This window comes from Octodon degus, unplaced genomic scaffold, assembly GCF_000260255.1.
Source record: "Octodon degus isolate 3935 unplaced genomic scaffold, OctDeg1.0 scaffold00002, whole genome shotgun sequence".
NCBI classification, from domain to species: Eukaryota; Metazoa; Chordata; class Mammalia; order Rodentia; family Octodontidae; genus Octodon; species Octodon degus.
Window position 1 is genome coordinate 2,464,839 of NW_004524578.1, and position 19,844 is coordinate 2,484,682.

The window sequence follows — 19,844 nt, forward strand, 5'->3', positions numbered from 1 at the left end:
GTAATTTAGTCAATGTTCTTTTTGCATTTTTATCTTAATGATTCTCATAAGTTGGTGTGTTTAAATCCAGATCCTAGGAAAGTTTGATGTTGAATTTGCTGATTTGGCTCTCTTTCTGCCTTCATAAACTTACATTTATTTGCAGACAAAACCAGGTTTTTTTTCTGTAGTATTTTCCACATTCTAGGTATTGCTGATTTTATCCCTGCTCTGTCCTATAATATGCTCAGTTACCTCCTGTATTTCCTATGAATGTTAGTTAACTCGGGAGGCATAAAATTGAATCCAGGTTCAATGTTTTGGCAAGCATATTTCCTTAGGTGGTGATGCCTGCGCCTCCGGGTATACTGTGTCAGGGCTCCAGCTTGCTCACGTGGTGGCTGCCCCTCACCCTCACCTTTCCCTTGCAAGCTGGCTCATTGTATCTCTGCCTCTGTCTCTGTCTGTCTGTCATGCTTATTATAGTGCTGACTGATCAGTAATAGGCTTGGGGCTGTCACCCTGATCCATTTAGTACAGTCTTCACTTTGTACATCATGATTTCAGCAGCAAGAATAGTTTTCACTGGTAGTGAGGATAGTTGCCCAGATGTGTTATTTTTTTAGGGCTTACTATTTATTGTGTCCTGTCATTTTTTTCTTTAAAATTCTTTGTCTAGCTCTTTATTAGCCTGAAATATAATTCATATAAGAAAGGCAGTATAAGTCTTTACATTTGCTCTTATATTACCAGTCTTCAAAACAGTGAGCAGGTTCCCTAAAGTTCTTCAAAGGTAACCAGGAATTGGGCTGCAGAGGTAGCTCAGCAGTTTAAGCGCCTGCCTGCCTAGGCAAGTGCAACGACTCATGTCCGATCCCTGGCCCTGCCTCAGGTGTGCCCAGCATGGTGGTGACACCTGTAATCTCAGCCAGCGCTGAGGAGGCTGCATAGGGAGCCTCTGCACCAAACAGATGAAATTTAAAAAAAAAGTAACCAGGAATTTTTTACATTTGTTTGATATTCAATACTGTTGAAGTTTTTAGACTGATTTAAGATCATTGAAGTACTCATTCATTCAAGTAGATAATAAAAAAGTAGATGGTGCTACCATGTTACTGCCAATTAATTCATTGTCTGTCTGTCTGTCTCTTGTCTGTTTGAGACAGGGTCTCACTATGCAGTTCAGGCTGGCCTTAAGCTCAGTATGTAGTCCAGCTGGTCTTGAACTCACAACAATCCTCCTGCCTTAGCCTCCCGAGTGCTGGGATTACAGGTGTGTCCCACCATGCCCGGCTCTGCCAAGTAATGCTGTCTTAGGAACTTTGATAGAGAGGGAGATCTGGAGCTTGCACCTTGGTTTTCTGCTTCCCCTTGAGGTTGACATACATGGCCAGCGTGCTGTGAGGTGCATGTGCTGTGGGGGTGACTGTGCCTAGCTCATCCCACCTTTGTCCCGTGCCAGGCTGAATGGAGGAAAGCGGAGCAGAGGTTGTGTTGAGGTTCAGTGTGCAGCTCAGTGTCCCACAGCCCACTGGGCCTTGAAGGGAAGGACCAGGTAGAAGGAGGAGATAGCAAGGGAGCCGAAGCCTTTTGATTTATTTGGTTCTTTTTAAATTTTGTTTGCCTTTATCTTTACCCACAGCCTGTCAGGAGAACAAAGGTGTTCATGTTTTCTAGAGACTGTATATATTTGATTAGTAGTCATTCTGGAAAATATTTTAAATTAAATTTTTTTCTCCTGTTATAAGTTTTAATTTTGTGATAAATGACTCTATCACACCTGTTGTAGGCAGAAACAGCCAGGATCATTGGTGTCCTTCATGGTGCCGGCCAGTGCAGCTCCCAAGCAAGGCGCATATTGAGTGGAGATAAATGTATTTAAGTATAGGTGGTGTCTGTAGAGTATATAGGCCTCCCTTGAGCAAAGACTTCTTAAGTATGATCTCTTCCCCCTCCAGCCTTCCAGAATACTTTGTAGTGCCAAGTTCTTTAGCAGACCAAGATCTGAAGATTTTTTCCCATTCTTTTGTTGGAAGAAGGATGCCAGTAAGTGCTTCCTATTGGATGTATTCCTTGACGCTGATGACCATGGTTTCTACCCAGGTAAGTAAGGATTCTGCCTCTTTCCTAGCTGTGGTGCTGGAGCCACTCAAATGGCAGTGCCCTTGTGCGAATGGCCCTCATCAAGGATGTGCTGCAGCAGAGGAAAATTGACCAGAGGTAACTGGGAAATGGTCTCACTAGATTATTGTACTTGACCTAAGTATACTAAGTCTACACTAGTTAAGTCCTAGTAAATACAGTTTATTATTTGGTTTATAAAGTGTTTGCAGACCTTACATAGCTGACATCTTGCAGGGACATTGCCTTTAACGTACTATGAAAGTGCAGTAATTTCCAGTTGAGGCACTTCAGGAAATACCAGACTTTACTTTCATTTCAGTGTGTGGCTTTAATGAGCCCTGACACATAGGTTTGGCTGCATCTGTAAAGTCTGGGTAACCTCGGCATCACTGGGGTGGGAGTCCTTGCCCAGTCACGTGTGTCGCAGCAGGCTCACCATCAGTCACTCTCACATATGCTCTCTTGGCCACCAGGGCCACGTCTGTCCACTGTCTCACTGCCCTCTTCTTGGCTGGCACTGTTCCCCCTGCAGTCCTGTCCCCTTCCCTCCAGATATCTCACAGAGTCTGAGGCCACTTCCTATGCTATTCTGTGTTCTCTGCCTGAGGGTGCTTGCGCAAGGCTGTGCCTCTGGTGTTTGTCCAAACCAAACTCAGGAATGTGGCCTCAAGCCTTCCCTAGCCCTAGTGCTGAGGGTCAGCCTTGTTCCCTTTCTCTTCCATCCCTTCTCCACCTGCAATCCTCATCAGATTTCATCACTTTGCTTTTCAGAAATTTTATAAGCCTACGTTTTTCCCGCCAGCCCCACCCATGTGTGTGTCATGGGAGCCTCATTTCTTCCCTCCAGGTCCCACCCTCCTGGATGTTCCCTGGTCTTTTTGCCCTCCTGACATGTCCAGTGCTTTTCCTCCTCCTGGGCTGCCTCCTTAGTGCTCCTTCCTGAGCACCTTCCCCGCCCGTTTGGTTCTCATCCTTCTTATTGCAGACTGGAGCTCACCTGCCTGAGCTCATCCCGACCTGCCTGCTGGAGGGACTCACAGCTGAGCCTCCTCTAGAGCCCTTGAACTTCTCTTCACACTTGTTTCTGTTTATGTGTGTATTTGATTACCACCTTTCACTCTAGCCCACAGGCCCTGTGACATTGCTGTTTTGTATATTGTCCATACAGTTAGCAACAGGAAGTTCCTAATATTTATAAACTACTTATTGAATAAATAAGGAAAAATGAACAGATCTTTACAAGCAGCTCTAGAGAGCCTTAGAAATAGCATAGTCCAGTTGTGAGAGCAGCCCAATCTTAGGGGTTTTTTTCCCACAGTGCTGTAACTAAGAAGGCAGCATTTGCAGAGTCAAGTTAACTGCCATGGAACCTTTATGTGACCTTTCAGTTTTCTGGAAAACATGGCTGCAGTTCAGACAAGTCCCTGTTTTTCCTTAATTGTACCAGGTGAATATTAATTTTTTGTTAATGACATTAGAATTGCTGTTTTGTCATATTACATTGTTGTTCTTACTGGCATGTGCTGACTACATACTCAAAAATTTTGCCACTAGAAGAAGGGAGAGTAAAAGCTTTTGGATGAGAATTAACTGTAAATTTCTTCTAGCTGGTCGCCATTTAAATTACCTTATTAAACTAAGAATTATTTTAATGCCTTGTTTTTTATCAGTCCATTCTTCATAAGTCATGCAGGTTTTCTTTGTTGTACAACCTCATCTCCACACCTTTTTGCCTTGGGCCTATTGCTTTCTCAAGAATTTTCTTTCTTTCTTTCTTTTTTTTGGCAGTACCAGGGATTGAACTCAGGACCTTGCGCTTGCCAGGCAGGTCCTTATACCACTGAGCTGTCTCCTTATCTCTAAGAATTTTCCTGTCCCACTCTTGCTCCTCTCAGGGCCTTTGTGACAGCCGCTTTCTTTCTGGAACACTTTCCCTCAGGTGCTTGTGTCACTCGCATCACGGGTGCCTCAGCGTCAGTGTTGCTGTCACAGAGGAGCCTGCTCTGGGGGAGCAGCCTGTGACTGGCCTGCGCATCCTTCCCACAGCCCTCCGTGCTCTCTTCTGCGCTGCACCCTCCCAGAAAGTAGCCTGCAGGATGGCAGAGACCTCGCGCCTTCCCCTGCTTAGCTCTTAGCAGGGTGCCTTGGCTTATAATGGGTGCTGATTGTTAAAGAGATGAATTAATAATGACTAAAGAATAACGATTTTGTTTTTATTAGGATTTGTAATGCAATAACTAAAAGTCATCCACAGAGAAGTGACGTTTACAAGGTGGATTTGGATAAGACTTTGCCTAATATTCAAGAAATACAGGCGGCATTTGTAAAGCTTAAGCAACTGTGTGTTAATGGTAACTTCATTTTTGTTTTATATATATATTTTTAGAAGGGAGATAAAGAATTGTATACAACCTACCAAGAGAACTGATATTCCTTAATAATACTGAAATGGGTATATTTAAGGAGAAACTCATTGAAATATTTGTTCAGCTTTTATTGTATAAGAAGGTTGGAAGCTCTAGCAAATGTTTTCAGTTAATTTTTATTTTGGAGAGAAAGAAATGAACCTGTTAAAATCTCCAAACCAGACAGATATAGTATTACCTAACAGACAAACTAGGATTTTTAATTGACAGGGTATATTTTTGAGATTGGTGACAGCATGGGTCTGAAATAGAACCGTACTGTATCTGTAGCCTCAGAGTTTTGATCTGTATATTTGAATGAACACTTAGGTGGCTGCGATGTGCCATGTGCAGACATCTTACATCTTTGGCATAAAGGCAGAGCTCCAGTGGCACCTGGCAGGCGAGGTGGTCTTGCAGCAGGTCTTGAACAGTGGGGGACTGCCCAGAAGGAGAGCTCTGTGGGGCAAGAGCAGGGTGTCTAGAGAAGCACAGTGTCCTGAATGTGATCTGCACCCTGGTGTGCTCTCATTCCTAGGTGTGCAGTCCCAGGCCCAAGTGTGCAGAGCCAGCAGGGACGGCAGGGCGGGGCAGGGCATGCAGTGGGGTAGGTGTGAGCGGAGCTCTGGGTGGCTCTTCTTGCTAGTTGGGAGTGCTGGATTAAAGGGTCAGGAAGACTGGGAATCATTAGCTCTCAGGAGATAATGCTGGTGGGATTTCCTAAGGTTTCCCTGAAAGAGCCAGGAAGCAGAGAAGAGCACTGGAGAATGTTTTATCTTTGTTGTAGAATCAGGTCATAGCTGTTTACTCTGCATTATTAATGTGGAGGTGCATGATTCTTCCTTAAAGCCAACTTTGTTGTGTGTATCTGGTACTGGGGATCGAACTTAGGACCTTGCATTTGCCAGGCAGGTGTTTATGCAGCTGAGCTGTCTCCCAGGCCCCCTTAAGGCCAACTTTTAAATATTAAAAACTGTGCTATGTCTTTTAACTGATAAGGATCATGTTAAGTTAAACTTAATAGCCTCAAAATGTATTTATGTGATGTATATTCCATTTATATTACAGAGCCTTTTGAAGAAACTGAAGAGAGATGGTTATCTTCACTGGAAAATACTCGGTGGTTAGAATATATCAGGTTTGTCAACTTCTTTTTTTCAAGACTCATAAAAAAATAATACAGCCAGGTACTTTTCATACAGCCTCTTTCAGTGACAGCAGCTTACATAACTTAAGTGCAGCATCAAACCCAGAAAATCTACACTGGGAAAGCTATACATTTCATGACTCTACGCGTGCCCTTATGTGTGCGGGGCGCACACAGAGCTCCATGCAGTGCCATCACACGTGCAGCTTCACAGGAGCTGGAGCCTCGTCGGGGGCAGGACTGCTGTGTGCTCAAGGCGTCCTCCTCCATGCCTGTGGTGGTATCACTTTACAGTTGTTGTGTAAGTCAGGTTCTTTTGAAAATTATATACCAAGGACATTCATAGGATTGAAAATACAAATACATATAGTGAAAGATGAGTTTTATTAGATTTCAAGTACTTTTAAAATGTGTTTATGGTAGAAATTTTTTTTTTTTAACAATATTTTTATCTTTCTCTTTTCAGGGCATTCCTTAAACATTCAGCAGAAGTTGTGTACATGCTAGAAAGCAAACATCTATCTGTAGTCCTACAAGGTAACGAAGGTTATTCCTCAGAATGCCTGGCTACTGGTTGTCCACATTCAAGTAAATTACATTAGTTTTAGCTGTGTCTTTGTACTCTAGTATTATCAGATACACTACAGATTTTGTGTGATTGCAGGTAGTAGTATACAAAGGTGTCTGATTTTCTCCCATTCATGAAGTCCTTTCCATTCTGTTCTAGTGCAAATGCCTTCTGACTCACAGTAGGCTGTGACTGGGAGAAAAGCACTTGATGTCATAAAGTAGGTGGAATAGCCACCAGTGTGCATTTGTCTAATATTTCATAGAAATAAACTCCAATGTAAAAATCTTTTAAGTTAAGCAAGGGATAATTATGTAGTAATTTTCTCTTTTTTTATGTATTTAGTATAGGGTCTCACCGTGTAGATTGGACTCGTAGTGATTATCCTGTAGTGAGTAATTTTCTAGCTAATAGGCTTTTTGAGATTACACATAAGTGTAACCGACCACAAGGTCCCAGGCCACGTTGTGCAGCACAGCTAAGGAGCCAGGGTACTGCTTACCATGGGGGAAATGTTTACCAGCCATCAACCCTTACTGCCTTTAACAGTGCAAAGATTTTTAAAACTTTAGGAAAAAAAGAACAGTGCGGTAATACCTCGGTTCATGAACTTAATTTGTTCTAAGTTTTGGAAAAGATGGCCACGTATGTGTTTGTGTGGGTAAGATGGCTGTGTTGTGATCCTCGCCTGGTGCAGTGTTGCGGACAAAGATAAAATTTTGTCAAACACTTCTGTTTGCCAACCAAATTGTTTGCAAACAGAAACATTTGTGACTCAAGGTATCACTGTAATGCATGAAGTAAAATACTTAATTGACACAGAGTTTGTGCTTAATGTGCAGATGGGCGCAGAACCTGGCTCTGGGGTACTCTCTGCCGCTCAGCAGCACATGTTCTCATCGTTCTCAGCCCTGCTTGGCCTTAGTTTCTCCATGCACCCGTAGTGAGCAAAGGCCGCAGAGGTCATGAGCCTGTTCACTAACACTTGTATTAAAGTTTATTTATATGCTATACAAACCTTCTACCTTTCATTCAGTAATTTTTATCAAATAGGTCTGGTTTTAGAAATTTGTCATCATCCCTAAAAACTTCTCTGTCCCAGCTCTGCACAGTCACTTATCCATCCTGCCTCTGGAGGTCTGCCGCCTCTGGGTATTGTGTATTAATGGAGTCACACAGCAGGTGGTCCTTTGCCTACGGTGTCTTTGATAAAGGCTTTGAAGGGCATTCTTGTAGCACATATCAGTGCTGTGTTCTTCTTTACATCTAAATTATATTCTGTCCTCTGTGAATATATTTGTGTATTCATTTACATGTTGATGAGATTTGGGTTGGTCCACAGTTTGGCTATTAGGAAGTTATGCTCCTGTGAATGTTCACATAGGAGTTTTGGGGGATGTAAATTATTTATTTTGGGTCCATTACAGAAATAGAATTGCTAAAAAAAAAAAAAAAAAAAAAGAAAGAAATAGAATTGCTGAATTATAAGGTATATTTATTTCCAACTTCTTAAAAGACTGCAGAACTGATGGACACAGTATTATTAACAAAATACCAGAAAAGTAATACATAATTTTGTAATGGTAACCAGAAAGAAATCTTAGAGATATCCTATTATTACTCATATTACAAAAAATAAAGGTGCTGGAACTGCTTAATGTTTCACAACCAGAAAGTCAGGAGCCTGCCAAAGTGTGTTCCACCTCGTGTGGAGCGCATTTTCTTTCCATTCCAGTCTCAGCACATCCTCCTCAGCACTGTTGTCTGCTTTTAGGGTCCTTCTAGCAGAGATGCATTCTGTAGTTGTCATTTATACTTCCCTAATGCATTTAATTTCATTGAATGCTAAAAATTCTTATGGATTGTGGAAACAATTTTTGCATCTTGATGTGATTTGCTTATTTTTTTGCTTGTGGTGTTTATTCTTTAGCTCTTTTGCGCGCACGCGCGCGCGCGTGTGTGTATGTGTATGCAAGTGTACAATAATTGGGGCATGTCAACCCATGGTATGTCACTCATTGAACTCCATCCTCACCCTCTTTTTCTGTGTTGAGTCTTAGTCTTTCTAATTTGCCCAGGCTCACCTCGAACTTGCAGTCCTCCCGCTTCGGCCTCCCAAGTAGCTAGAATTATAAATGAACATCACCACACCTGGCTGTTTTCATTATATGAATATCTTTTGAAGCACTGTTTTAAATATTGACACAGTAGTTTTATTGCTTTTTCTTTAATGGATCGTGTTTTTAATGCCGTGTCTAAGATGTATTTGCCTGACTAAAGATCCTAGAGACTTTCTTCCTATGTTTTGTTGTAATAACTTTTAAAATCTCTTATTTATTTATTTTTGTTTGTTTGTTTGTTTGCTTGGCATAGCGTCTTGCCGTGCGGCTCAGACTCACAGTGATCCTCCTGTCTCGGCCTCTCCAGCATTGGGATTACAGATGTGTGCCACCACGCCTGGCTTTGACTCTGGCATGGCGCACCTGGCGTTCTGGGGCCAGCAGGGCATGCAGTACCGGGGATTGAACATATGTCCTTGCACTTGCCAGCAGGCACTTAGACCACTGAGCTCTCTCCCCAGCTGTTGTAATAACTTGTATAGTGTTAGTTTTTAACATTTAGGTGTGTGATCCATCTTGAATTAATTTCTTGCATATTAGGAGGTGTCTAAATTCATTTCTTTTACATGTAGGTATTAAGTGGTGCCAGCACTCCTTGAAAAGAATGTCCTTTCTTTGAGAAACTGCTTGAAAGCAGAGCACAGTGGCACTGCCACTGCAGGCTGGGAGGCTGAGGCAGGAGGGTCACAAGTTCAAGTCCACCTTGGGCAATTTAAGTGAGTTAGCAAGACTGTCTTAAAGGTGTGTTGGGGGGCGCTGGGGATGTAGCTTAGTGCAGAGGCCCTCATTTTAGTCCGCGTACTGGAAATAAATCAGTAGCCTTGGCATTTTTGTCAGAAATCATAGATGATCAATGCTAATGGTTTGTTTTTGGTCTCTATTTCATTGCTCCTTTTGCCAGATCATAAGCCACATTATCTTGAGCTCTGTCGCTGTGTGGTAGGTTTTGGGATTGAGACATGTTACTATTCCACCTTGTTTTTGGAATTGTTTTGGCTGTTACCAGTCTTTTGTTTAGGCTTAGCCAAAAATGTCCATAGGAATGTTGACAGGAATGTTAAGCACATGTATCATGAAGTGAATTGTCCCCATCTATCTAGGTCTGATCTCATCAGCAGTGTTTTATGGCTTTTATTGGGCAAGTATTGCATTTATTAAATCTCAAGTTTATCGTGATTATAGTGTTTTAAATCTCACCTTCAAGTGTACTGGGTACTGACTGTTACTGTATGTGTAATGCCCACCGACTCACTAGACTCAGCTCTAGTTTCTGGGCTCCTTAGGATTTTTTATGTGAGGATCATGCTATTAGCAAATATATCTGTGTCCTACTCCCAGTCTTAAAGGAAATGCACTCAGCCTTTGACCAGTGAGAATGATGTTAATAGATTTTGTATATCAGATTGAAGATGTTCCCTTCTGTTCCTAGTTTGCTGAGAGTTCTTATGAGGAATGAATGTAGATTTGTCAAATGCTCTTTTGGTTTCTCATGAGATGGTCAGGTTGTTATTGGCCTGTACTTTATTAATATAGTATGATTACTTTGTCAAGGCAAACCTTGCATTTGTGGGATACATTCTTAGGTTTCTGAAGTCATTTGTTTTATTAATAAACTTACTGTTAAGTTTATTAGTAGTATTTTGTGAATGATTTGTGCAGCTATAATCATATAAAAGCTATTGGTTAGCGTTTTTTTTCTCCCACTGGCTTTATTATCGTTATCAAGTAATTCTAGCCTCATGGAGAAGCGCAAGAGCTGTAAGACACAGTGCAGGAAAGCTATCCACCGTTCAGATAATAAGGGGAAAAAGCCCAATTTCCCTGTTCCGTGTGAGCCACTGTCAGGAGTCCTCAGTGAGAAGACCATGTGGTACCTGGAGGCCACAACAAAAGAGTGGGAGGGTGACAGGGTGTGTGAAAAGTGTGGGTAATGAGCAGCTACTATTTGGAAGATATCCATGTATAAGGCCATGCCTACTCAACAATAATTTAGTTTATGTAAAAGTCTAACATACTTCTAAATTGGTGGGCTCTAGTAAAGTTTCCTTTTAGCAGCTGTCTTGAAAGTAGCCTAGGTGCAGGATACCGAATTACCTACTTTTTAACCCATCTTCCTTTCAAGTCTTCTTGTCATAATTTTCTTTCTATTTTCTTGACAGAGGAGGAGGGAAGAGACTTGAGCTGTCTTGTAGCTTCTCTTGTTCAAATGATGCTGGATGCATATTTCAGGACAATTACTGGATTTCAGAGTCTGATACAGAAGGAGTGGGTCATGGCAGGATATCAGTTCCTGGATAGATGCAACCATTTAAAGCGATCAGAGAAAGAGGTAATAAGTCTTAGTACCTCATTAGCCATCTTTAAGTGTAAGATTAAATTTGTGTCATAACATGGATAAGACTTTTTAAAAATACTGCATTTATTACCTCTTAGCTTTCTTAGTGTAACAGTGATTGTATTAGAATCAAATTGTACTTATAAAGGTTATCATAACTAATTAGGTGAAAGTTTTAGAAGCTACCAAGTCAGCTTACCTGAGTTAAAAATTATCTGAAGAATTCTGCATTCTCATGCAAAGCAGTTAAGTACCTTAGATGTTTGCTATAACACTTTTAGAATATTGTATTTCCTTAAAACTGGGACATACGTGTTCAGAACAGAAATTTTGAGAGTGCTGTTTTTGCACTAGTCATGGTTCTGGTTTTCTGCTTTGGATCCATTTTTCAGCCATGGAACACTCTCCTGCCTCTTACCTGGCAGTGCGGTAGCCAGGCCAGTTTCACAGAAGGGTTTCTAACTACAATTGACTTGGGGTAGCACACGTGGAAGACCTGTCTGCAGTTGCTGGAAGAGACACCAGTGGCCTAGAGCCAAATGCCAAACTGTTTTCTGAAACCTGGTAACATTTTCTGGATACTGAGCCTATAGGGTCAACCAGAAGTTATAGAACTGTTTTTTGGTTTTTTGGTTTTTTTTTTTTTTTAATGTTCTAAAGAACTGTTTCCAGAAACAGAAACACATACTTAGCTCTTCTCAATTCATACAGTGACAACTTGCTTGTGTTATGATTTTGCAAGTAAGGGATGTTATATATTTAAGATGTGTTCAGTCTGTTCAATTTCAATTCAGTAATCCCACTGCCTCTCTGTATTTGCCAGTCTCCCTTATTTTTACTCTTCTTGGATGCCACATGGCAGCTGTTAGAACAATACCCAGCAGCCTTTGAGTTTTCTGAGACCTACTTAGCAGTGCTGTATGACAGTACCCGGATCTCACTGTTTGGCACCTTCCTGTTCAACTCTCCTCACCAGCGGGTAAAGCAGAGCACAGTAAGTGATGTGATGGCTGTGGCTACTTGTATTTATTTATTTAAACAACTGAAGTATAACTAACAGCATATTATATGTAATGTCAAATTTTGTTACCACTTCAAGGGTAATTGCTGAACCTTTAAAGACAAAAATGTCTTTTCCATTTCTTTCTTTTTTTTTTTTTTTTTTTTTTTTTGCGGAACTGGGGATTGAACTAAGGCCCTTGTGTTTGTCAAGGAAGTGCTTGTTCCACTGAGCCATCTCCCCGGCCCCACTTTTTCACCTCTATGAATGGACATTTTACATGTTTTTCTAAGTAAGTTGCTCATAGTAAACAAGTCTAAGGATGTAAGTTATGTTAACTGCCTTAAGTGGCATGCTTGTATATTTATATTTTCACATTTAGCTTATTGTTTAATAAAAATGACCCAGTTGGAGGACATTTGTTTCCTACCTGAATAAAATTTGTACAAATCAAGATTATTTTTCTTCAGGAGTTATAGGATAGGAAGTTCATTCTTTCACATTTATTTATTTATTTTTGGTGCCAGGAATCAAAATCAGGGCTTCTCTCTTGGCAGACAGACACCGAGAGGTGGAGGGAGACGTAGTGCCAGGCTGGAGCCCTCTGGAGCTCTCTCGCCTGTGTGTGCAGAACTGAGAGGAACCCAGAACTGGTGCGGTGCCCGTGGGAAGAAACTGAAAGGCAGCTTGTGCAGCCCTTGAGGGAGGCAAGGATGAGGGCCAGTGGCACAGGGAGCTCTGTGGTCTTCAGCCGCGGGGATGGACCCTGGCCTAGGCAGTGTGGCGAGGTGCTGGAAGGGATCCTGAGCTCTGGCCCTGATCTAGAGCACCATGGGCTGCTCCTTCTGCAGAGTCAGCCTGTGCGTGGACTCGATGTCTGGAGGTGGGCCCATCACTGTGCATCAGGCCTGTGGTTTCACTGCACGATGGAAATACTTGGAAGTGTCATACATTGTGCAGATTATCCCAAAAGTGAATTATTCTGGAATGTGAAAGATCAAATGTGTTATTCAGGCTCGTATGGTAGGGAAAGTTTCATTTTTATTTTTATTTTTATTTTTTTTGGCAGAACCAGGGATTGAACTGAGGTGCTTGCGCTTGCCAGGCAAGTGCTGATTCTACTGAGCTATTTCCCCAGCCCGTGGAAAATTTCATGAATGGGGGAAGTATCTCAGAGAAAAGCACCAGGGCCAGGATATAGCTCAGCGGCATAAGTGCCTTCATGGCAAGCACAGTATCCTGAGTTCAATCCCTGGTACCAAAAAGAAGAAAGAACACCACATCTGGGGTTTGAGTGTAGAGGCAGAAACTGGAAATGAGGAAAGGTGGTGCATGGGAGCTGGTTCTGGAACACAGGAGGTGGCGTACTGCTTGGCCTGGCTGCTTTTGGGGAGGCCAGGGCTCCAGGAAACTCAGCCCTGTCAGGCAGGTTTTAGACTGAACAGCTTGGGAAGGAACTTCTTGTAAAATAAGTCTGTTTCCCTAATAGGGTTCATCTTTTCCAAAGCACTAGAGATCAAGATAGGCCCAGACTCCAAAGACCTGAAAGATTTGTTTCTAAAAGCCTTCCCAGTGACTCCGTCTCACTTCCTGCACTGCCATCACTGTGCCTCTCTGTACTGCGCCTCCTTTTGCACACACACAGTGGGCCTGCAGAAGAGACGGCCAGGAAGCCAGGGCTTCATTCAACCACAGGGTCCAGTGAGGGGGTGTGGGCTTTGGGGTCCTGGTGACATGGCCAGAGATCTCTGTGGCTTCCAGAGATGGCCACTGCTCACGGCTGCGTTCTGGATATGCTGAGATGTTGCCCAACAGATTTCTGTTCAGGAATAAAGCAGAGCAAATATTAACAGCACTACATCTGCTTCCCATTTTATGCCCTAGAGCTGTATTTGTCTATTTTAGAAATTGTTTGACAGACACTAACATGCATCCCACCTTCCTCTCCCCCTAGCAGGAATGGGCCTGCTGCAGCCCTCCACATGTGCTGCGCACCAAGGGCAACTTCTCTTCCCATTCTGAGGCCACCTTAGAGCTTAGATGTTAGTGGTACTGCTGGTGGAAAATTTGATTTTCTTTGGAGATAAATGTTTTTAGTTTTACATTTATTAAAAGGTGACTTTTTTATATACTTTGCTAAGGAACATTGAATAGGTTGAGGTTAGATTTTATTAGATTTTACCTTCTAGTCCTTTTAAAGACCAGTTATTTTTATCCATCCATGTTTGATGCATTCTCCGATAACTAAGAAAAATGTTAGGTATATTTAGTGTTTAATGATTTTTTTATTTGAGATAGAAAGTTTTGTAAAACTTTTAAAATGACCTCTGCTGGTCCATAGCTTACACATTTCTCGATGATTCCCAGTCTCCATGTGGCAGCTACCTCTAGCTGTGACACAGCCAGAGCCTCCTGGTTTACTGTTTTGGTTATTAACGTGTATTCTTTTCTCTGTGTGTCTTTCTGTCCCCATCTCCATGTCTGTCTGTCTCTTTCTCTCCCCTCCTCCCTCACTGTCCCTCTTATTTTCAATGAAATTTTTGGTTCTTTATAGAAACTTTGGGGCCAGGGATATAGCTCAGCAGCATAAGTACCTGCCTGGAAAGCACAAGGTCCAGAATTTGATCACTGGTACCACAAAAAAAAAAAAAAAAAAAAAAAAAAAAAAAAGGAAAGAAAAGAAAATTTGGAAAAGACTAAAAGACAGAACAGAAAATAAGGATGAATCATTTGGTACCATCCAGGACTCGTCCTTCAGGGAACTGTTCTGTATAAGCTTGGTATGGCCTGTGTTTGTCACCCTGCCACAAGGAGAGTCCTCTCTGCACGTGACCAAAGGTGACTGTTCATCTGGGTTGGTCTCAGAGCTGCTTCCTGGAGGTGCACTGTGTCATTCTCAAAGGGAGGCCTTGGGTTGCTGCCCTGATGTGCTGTGGTAGAAACCCAGAGTGGGGGCTTCAGCATACCAAGACTGTGCAGCACCACATCAGGGAAGCTGCGCTCCCTGTGATGCCTAAGCAGAGAGCTTGCCGTAGGGTGCCCAGTTTGCCCACTTGTGGGGTAGCCAGCACGCCTCTGGCACATTCCTGGCTCCAGGAGGGGACAGCGCTGCTGTAGTGGGTTTGAGTAGCATGGCTCAGAATGTTGTACTTGCCTGGTGACAGGTGAAAGCTCATCAGAAGAAAGGCATTCACAGGAGAAAGGCTCTAGCTGTTCATTTTTTCATACATGTTCAACTATTTTGTGTTGCAGGAATTTGCTATAAGCAAAAATATCCAGTTGGGTGATGAAAAGGGCTTAAAGTTCCCCTCAGTTTGGGACTGGTCTCTCCAGTTCACAGCAAAGGACTGTACTCTTTTCCACAACCCCTTCTACATTGGAAAGAGCGTGCCCTATGTACAGAATGGCGCTGTGAAGTCTTTTAAGCGCACAAAGGTAAAACAGCAACACACAGTACAAACCTCCTGTTGGCTCACACACAAGCAAACATGGAAGAACCCAGAATATTAAAAATAAAGCCACACCCATAGTAACACTGTGACTCATGTCTTGAAGGATTGTTCCTTTTTTAACTGGGGTGACTCTGTTATGACTTCCTTCTTGGTGTGTGAGGCCTGTTCAGACCTGCATGGGCAGGTCAAGGCTGTGGGCCCAGAGCCCTGATCCCTACAAGCTGCCCACTCTTCATAGCAGCACCAGTCAGGGCTAGGGCTCCCCCTTAATCCAGAAGCCTTCCAGATGTCCATTTGAGCTAACAGATAAGATAGATTCACTTTGGGCATGACAGTCCTCTCAAGAGAGTCCACCCTGAAGAAAGTGACTCCAGGGGAGGAAGATTAGAATAAGCACCACAAGGGAAAGAACAAAAATATTCTGTGAGGCTGAAAGTTGATTTTCCATAAATACTCATTTTATATCTGCCATGGCATTTTTAGTCGTCTTTTTTTTTTTTTGCCAAAAAGAGACACTCCAGGAGGATAATGCTTTGATTTATCTTCTGTGCAGAAGAGCTACAGTTCTACGTTGAGAGGAATGCCATCTTCTTTAAAGAACGGGATCATCAGTGACCACGAGCTGCTTCCAAGGAGAAATTCCCTAATATTAAAGCGAAAGCCAGACCCACTGCACTACACTGACAGCCAGAACAATGAAATGGAACAATATTTTAGAGAGTGGTTTTCCAAACCAGTCGACCTCCATGGTGTGATTCTGCCTCATCTCTCGGGAACACACATAAAGTTGTGGAAACTGTGCTACTTCCGCTGGGTCCCCGAGGCTCAGATCCACCTCGGGGGCTCCATCACTGCCTTCCGCAAGCTCTCCCTGCTGGTGGACGAGGTGGACGTGCTGAGCCGAGCACTGCGGCAGCAGCGCAGCAGCCCCCTGGAGGCCTGCCAGGCCGACCTGGGCCAGAGCAGGATGTACTTCAGAGGCGGAGGCGGAGGCGGAGGCGGAGGCGGAGGCGGAGGCGGAGGCGGAGGCGCGGCGCGCGAAGCTTCCCCGACGCCCGAGTTCCTCTCCTCGTCATTTCCATTTTCTCCTGTGGGCAATCTATGCAGACGAAGCATTCTAGGAACACCATTAAGCAAATTTTTAAGTGGGGCCAAAATATGGATATCTACTGAGACATTAGCAAATGAAGACTAAAATGTTATTTTCTGAACATTTTAAGGGAAGCTATACATTTTTTCCTCTGAATTGAAATTGCTAACTTAGGCATTTAAAAAAATAATTTTATATAGAAGAATAATAGTTGAAGTTTGCACTAATATTTAAAAACATGTTGAATCATGCTGCCTTCACAGGTGTTTTAAGAAAAATGTAGTTTTTGTTTTTACGTCCTCTTCCTGCCCTTAAACTTCTGGCTCGCTGTAGGTGAGTTACAGACACTGCCCCTATTCTTAACACTGTGAGCAAGCTGATTCTACATTTCCTGCCTACTGAAGCTTACCCGGTACTTGACTAGATTGGCAAGCAGAAGGAGACAGCGGGAAGAAGAGCATTTCAGATTGCCTTGCGTGAGGCCACAGCTCACCGCAGTCTGAAATGTGCGTTTGCTTTTAACTTCCTAGGACTGACTACCATGACATGCACTGTAACTTTACAGCATTTGTTGCAGCCGATACAGTTACACTTAGAAGTGCCTCTAACATATAGACACTGAGTAAAAGAAAAATGCAATTTCTCTTTTTAAAATGACAGTATATTGGATTTAGGTTTTTTATTCCAAGCCTCACACTTCTAGCCAGGAGCCTCCAAGGCCACCTTTGTGTCTGTGCATCTCCAAGGATGCAGCAGCTGGTGGGATGCAGCTCCTCCGGGAGGCTCCTGCAGGCTGCAAGGCCCTGCCCGGCCCTGGACAGAGGCAGCCCTCACAGCCCCAGGGCTGCTCGGAGGCCACCAGCTCCCGCCACCATCCCCCCCTGAGTGGCCCTGTGTGCTTGAGGCTTAGTCCTTAGGAGTAGGGGGCATGGTCATACCTCAAACACTACTGTGTCAGAACGAGACAGTGCTCTCGGCACTCCCTTTCCCAGCTTGGAGAGCAAGTTGGAGACAAAAGCACACCGCCGTGTACTCATGGTCTGAAGTACTCCTTAGAACCTGACAGGAAGTTGGCCAGCTTGGCAGGGCCACAGCCGAGGCTCCCCGTGCAGGGGAGCACCAGTGGCGTTGATGCCATCCCTCTCCAAGTGCACACACACCCAGTTAACTAATTTCTTAAACTGCCATCTGAAGATTCCGAACATTTCTATATCTAATTAGCTTATTTCCTTTTCTACAGTAAATTTTTTCAAGATGGTATATTTTGCCTTTATATGTGCTGAGTAGTTGTTTCTACTTAATTATTTGCCTTTTAGAGATGTTTAATGTTTCTGGATTTAGTGGAGGTTCTTACAGTGTCTTATGAAATTCATCTGATGGATAAACACAAATGGTTTTGCCAGCTCATTGCCTAGAAAATGACTATTTTAGTTCATACGAATGGCATTATTGTCACTGAAACTTTTATAGTCTTGATTGGAAACCAGCCCTGATTGCCTTAAAACAACACAATTCTTGCCACTGAAAGTGTAATTTTCCTTTTTTAAGATGCCTTTTTATTACTGCACATGTTTCTAAGTTTAGTTTTTGGATTTACCATTTCTGTGTAATTTTCTTCCCTCACACTATTTCAGTTCCTTTTTATAATTTTTTGTGAATATACAAATTTTAAAAAGATTAGGTACTATTAATACTGCCTTAAAATAGAAGACATGCTTATTTTTGTATGATAACCAAATGTTAAATATGGGAGTTTTGTTATTGTTGAATAGTTGTTTCCTAATGATTCTTGTGCCAGTTTGTTGTGCAGAGTATAAGCAACAACTTTACCAGCCTTAAGTCTGGCTCCCTGTAAAGCTGCGTGGCTCTCTTGTAAGCAAAGTGACGCTGCGGTGGAGCGAAGCGTCACTGTGGCCGCAGTTTCCGAAGGAGCTCGACATCTTCCCCTGCAGGCTCATAGACGGGCCCGCACCTGGTGCGGTCCAGGCCAAGACCAGATGGCATCGAACTTAGCACACACAGGGTCTTACTCTTTATGATGAGAATCAATTTTAAAACCAAAAATGCCTAACTTTAAGAAAAGGATATTAACTTGTACTAACAGGTCAAAACCGTTCATCAAAATCTGTTTGCTTTATCAGTAAATTCAAGCAGTTAAAACTTGAGAGAACAAAAACCTTTGTGCCTAAAGCTGATGAGGTGAAGTAGAAGGAGCGGGAGATAAAGGTCTTGTTTAACAGAATGAATGTGAAGGAAATTCTGACTGTTAAATAAATTTCCACAGAAACTGTTTGTGGCACATTATCAGTATGAAACTCTCTCCTCAAGCATGGTGCTTGAACACTCCGAGGCTTCCTCTCATCCCTATCTGATTGTCGCCTGTGCAGTCCAGTGATCGGTGCAGGGTGGGCTCAGTCCCAGGGCTCCACAAGCCTACGTCCTGGGCCTCCGCCCAGGTGTCTTCTTAGCAACGCCTCCCAGCCTCAGACCCTTCCAGCCATGGTGATGGGTGGTCCTGTTTCAGTACACCACGGACACACAAAAATTACTCCTACATTCATTAGTAAAAGATGCCTCAGAGAAGGCTGCTGAAGGACAACTAACTGCATAAAGACTGCGTGCGTTTGGTGTTCTAGCCCCAGCTGCTGAGAGTAAGCACTCACAGACGTCATAAGTTAAGCTTCTTCACAAGAGCTTGGTTTTTAATTCTAAAGAAATCAGAATTTCCACTCTGCTTTTCTTGGAAAATCACAAAATAAGTATTTATGGGTACGTGTGTAAAATGGAGCAGAAAAATCTAAATTTGAGAATCTTTGCGGGTCTGCACCTCTGGTAGAGGGCTAGCCTAGCACATGCAAGGTGCTGAGTTTGTCCTCAGAAAAAGTTTTGTCTCCAAAATACATATTAAAAATGTTATTTATGCTATTTTTGTAATAAAAGTCCTAAAGCTGTGAATCATCTTGATTTTAATTTTTTCCCTTTTTTCCAGCCTTTTCAAATGTAATGCAATGGCACAGGTACATTCAGCCCCTAAAACAGCCACTAAGATTTTCTTTAAATGAAGTTTATTATGCATTGTGCAATCAGCCAGTATATTCAAGCAGATACCAAGTTTTGTGAGGCACTCACACTGTGTAATGAGTCATTAAGTTATCTGACCATCAAAAATACAATCTAATACTACCCTATACTTTCACAAATCATGTACCCCACACGCCCAATGGCCATCTCATCGCCCTTAGCTGCGGCCTGTGCGCCTGGCTCCCACCGCAGCCACATGGCAGACCTCTACATCGGCCCCCAGCTTCTGCAGCTCATCCAGCCAGATCATCTGCTTAGGGGAAAGGCGATCACTGGGGCCTTTCACTTCCACCAGCTGAAAGATAAATTTGAAAGATCAGCATCTTACTGCAACTGAATAGTTAAATAAGCTACAGTCATTTTCACAGATTACAGACATTTAAATGTTTGTTCACTACACCACTGTATGTATTAAACATATATACAGGTAAGAAACACATTTTTCTAATCTCTGGGCTAGTTTTCAGTTTTTCATAGAGAACTAGTAAATCGATTCTTAATATAGCAACTGAAAAATGTTCCAGAGCATGCACTGGATTGTTG

General features: G+C 42.8%; 2 protein-coding genes across 4 annotated transcripts in view; one reads left to right on the forward strand and one right to left on the reverse strand.

Moving 5' to 3' along the window:
* Positions 1-16,723, forward strand: part of Mtmr10 (myotubularin related protein 10) — a 47,570-nt gene extending 30,847 nt beyond the window's left edge. Inside the window, exons 8-17 of one of the 2 annotated variants that reach the window (XM_023709788.1) lie at positions 1,938-2,025; positions 2,111-2,199; positions 4,324-4,454; positions 5,577-5,646; positions 6,122-6,192; positions 10,503-10,672; positions 11,502-11,672; positions 14,931-15,113; positions 15,684-16,110; positions 16,153-16,723. In XM_023709788.1, coding sequence (XP_023565556.1) covers positions 1,938-2,025; positions 2,111-2,199; positions 4,324-4,454; positions 5,577-5,646; positions 6,122-6,192; positions 10,503-10,672; positions 11,502-11,672; positions 14,931-15,113; positions 15,684-16,110; positions 16,153-16,325 — 1,573 coding nt within the window. In that variant the 3' untranslated portion in view covers positions 16,326-16,723. Of the gene's footprint in view, positions 1-1,937; positions 2,026-2,110; positions 2,200-4,323; positions 4,455-5,576; positions 5,647-6,121; positions 6,193-10,502; positions 10,673-11,501; positions 11,673-14,930; positions 15,114-15,683 lie in introns of both variants that reach the window. The other variant, XM_023709785.1, reaches the window with a different exon arrangement.
* A 2,535-nt stretch (positions 16,724-19,258) lies between these two features.
* Positions 19,259-19,844, reverse strand: part of Fan1 (FANCD2 and FANCI associated nuclease 1) — a 29,850-nt gene continuing 29,264 nt past the window's right edge. For both annotated transcript variants that reach the window (XM_023709796.1, XM_004623444.2), the window contains one exon: positions 19,259-19,596. In XM_023709796.1, coding sequence (XP_023565564.1) covers positions 19,459-19,596 — 138 coding nt within the window. In that variant the 3' untranslated portion in view covers positions 19,259-19,458. The remainder of the gene's footprint in view (positions 19,597-19,844) is intronic.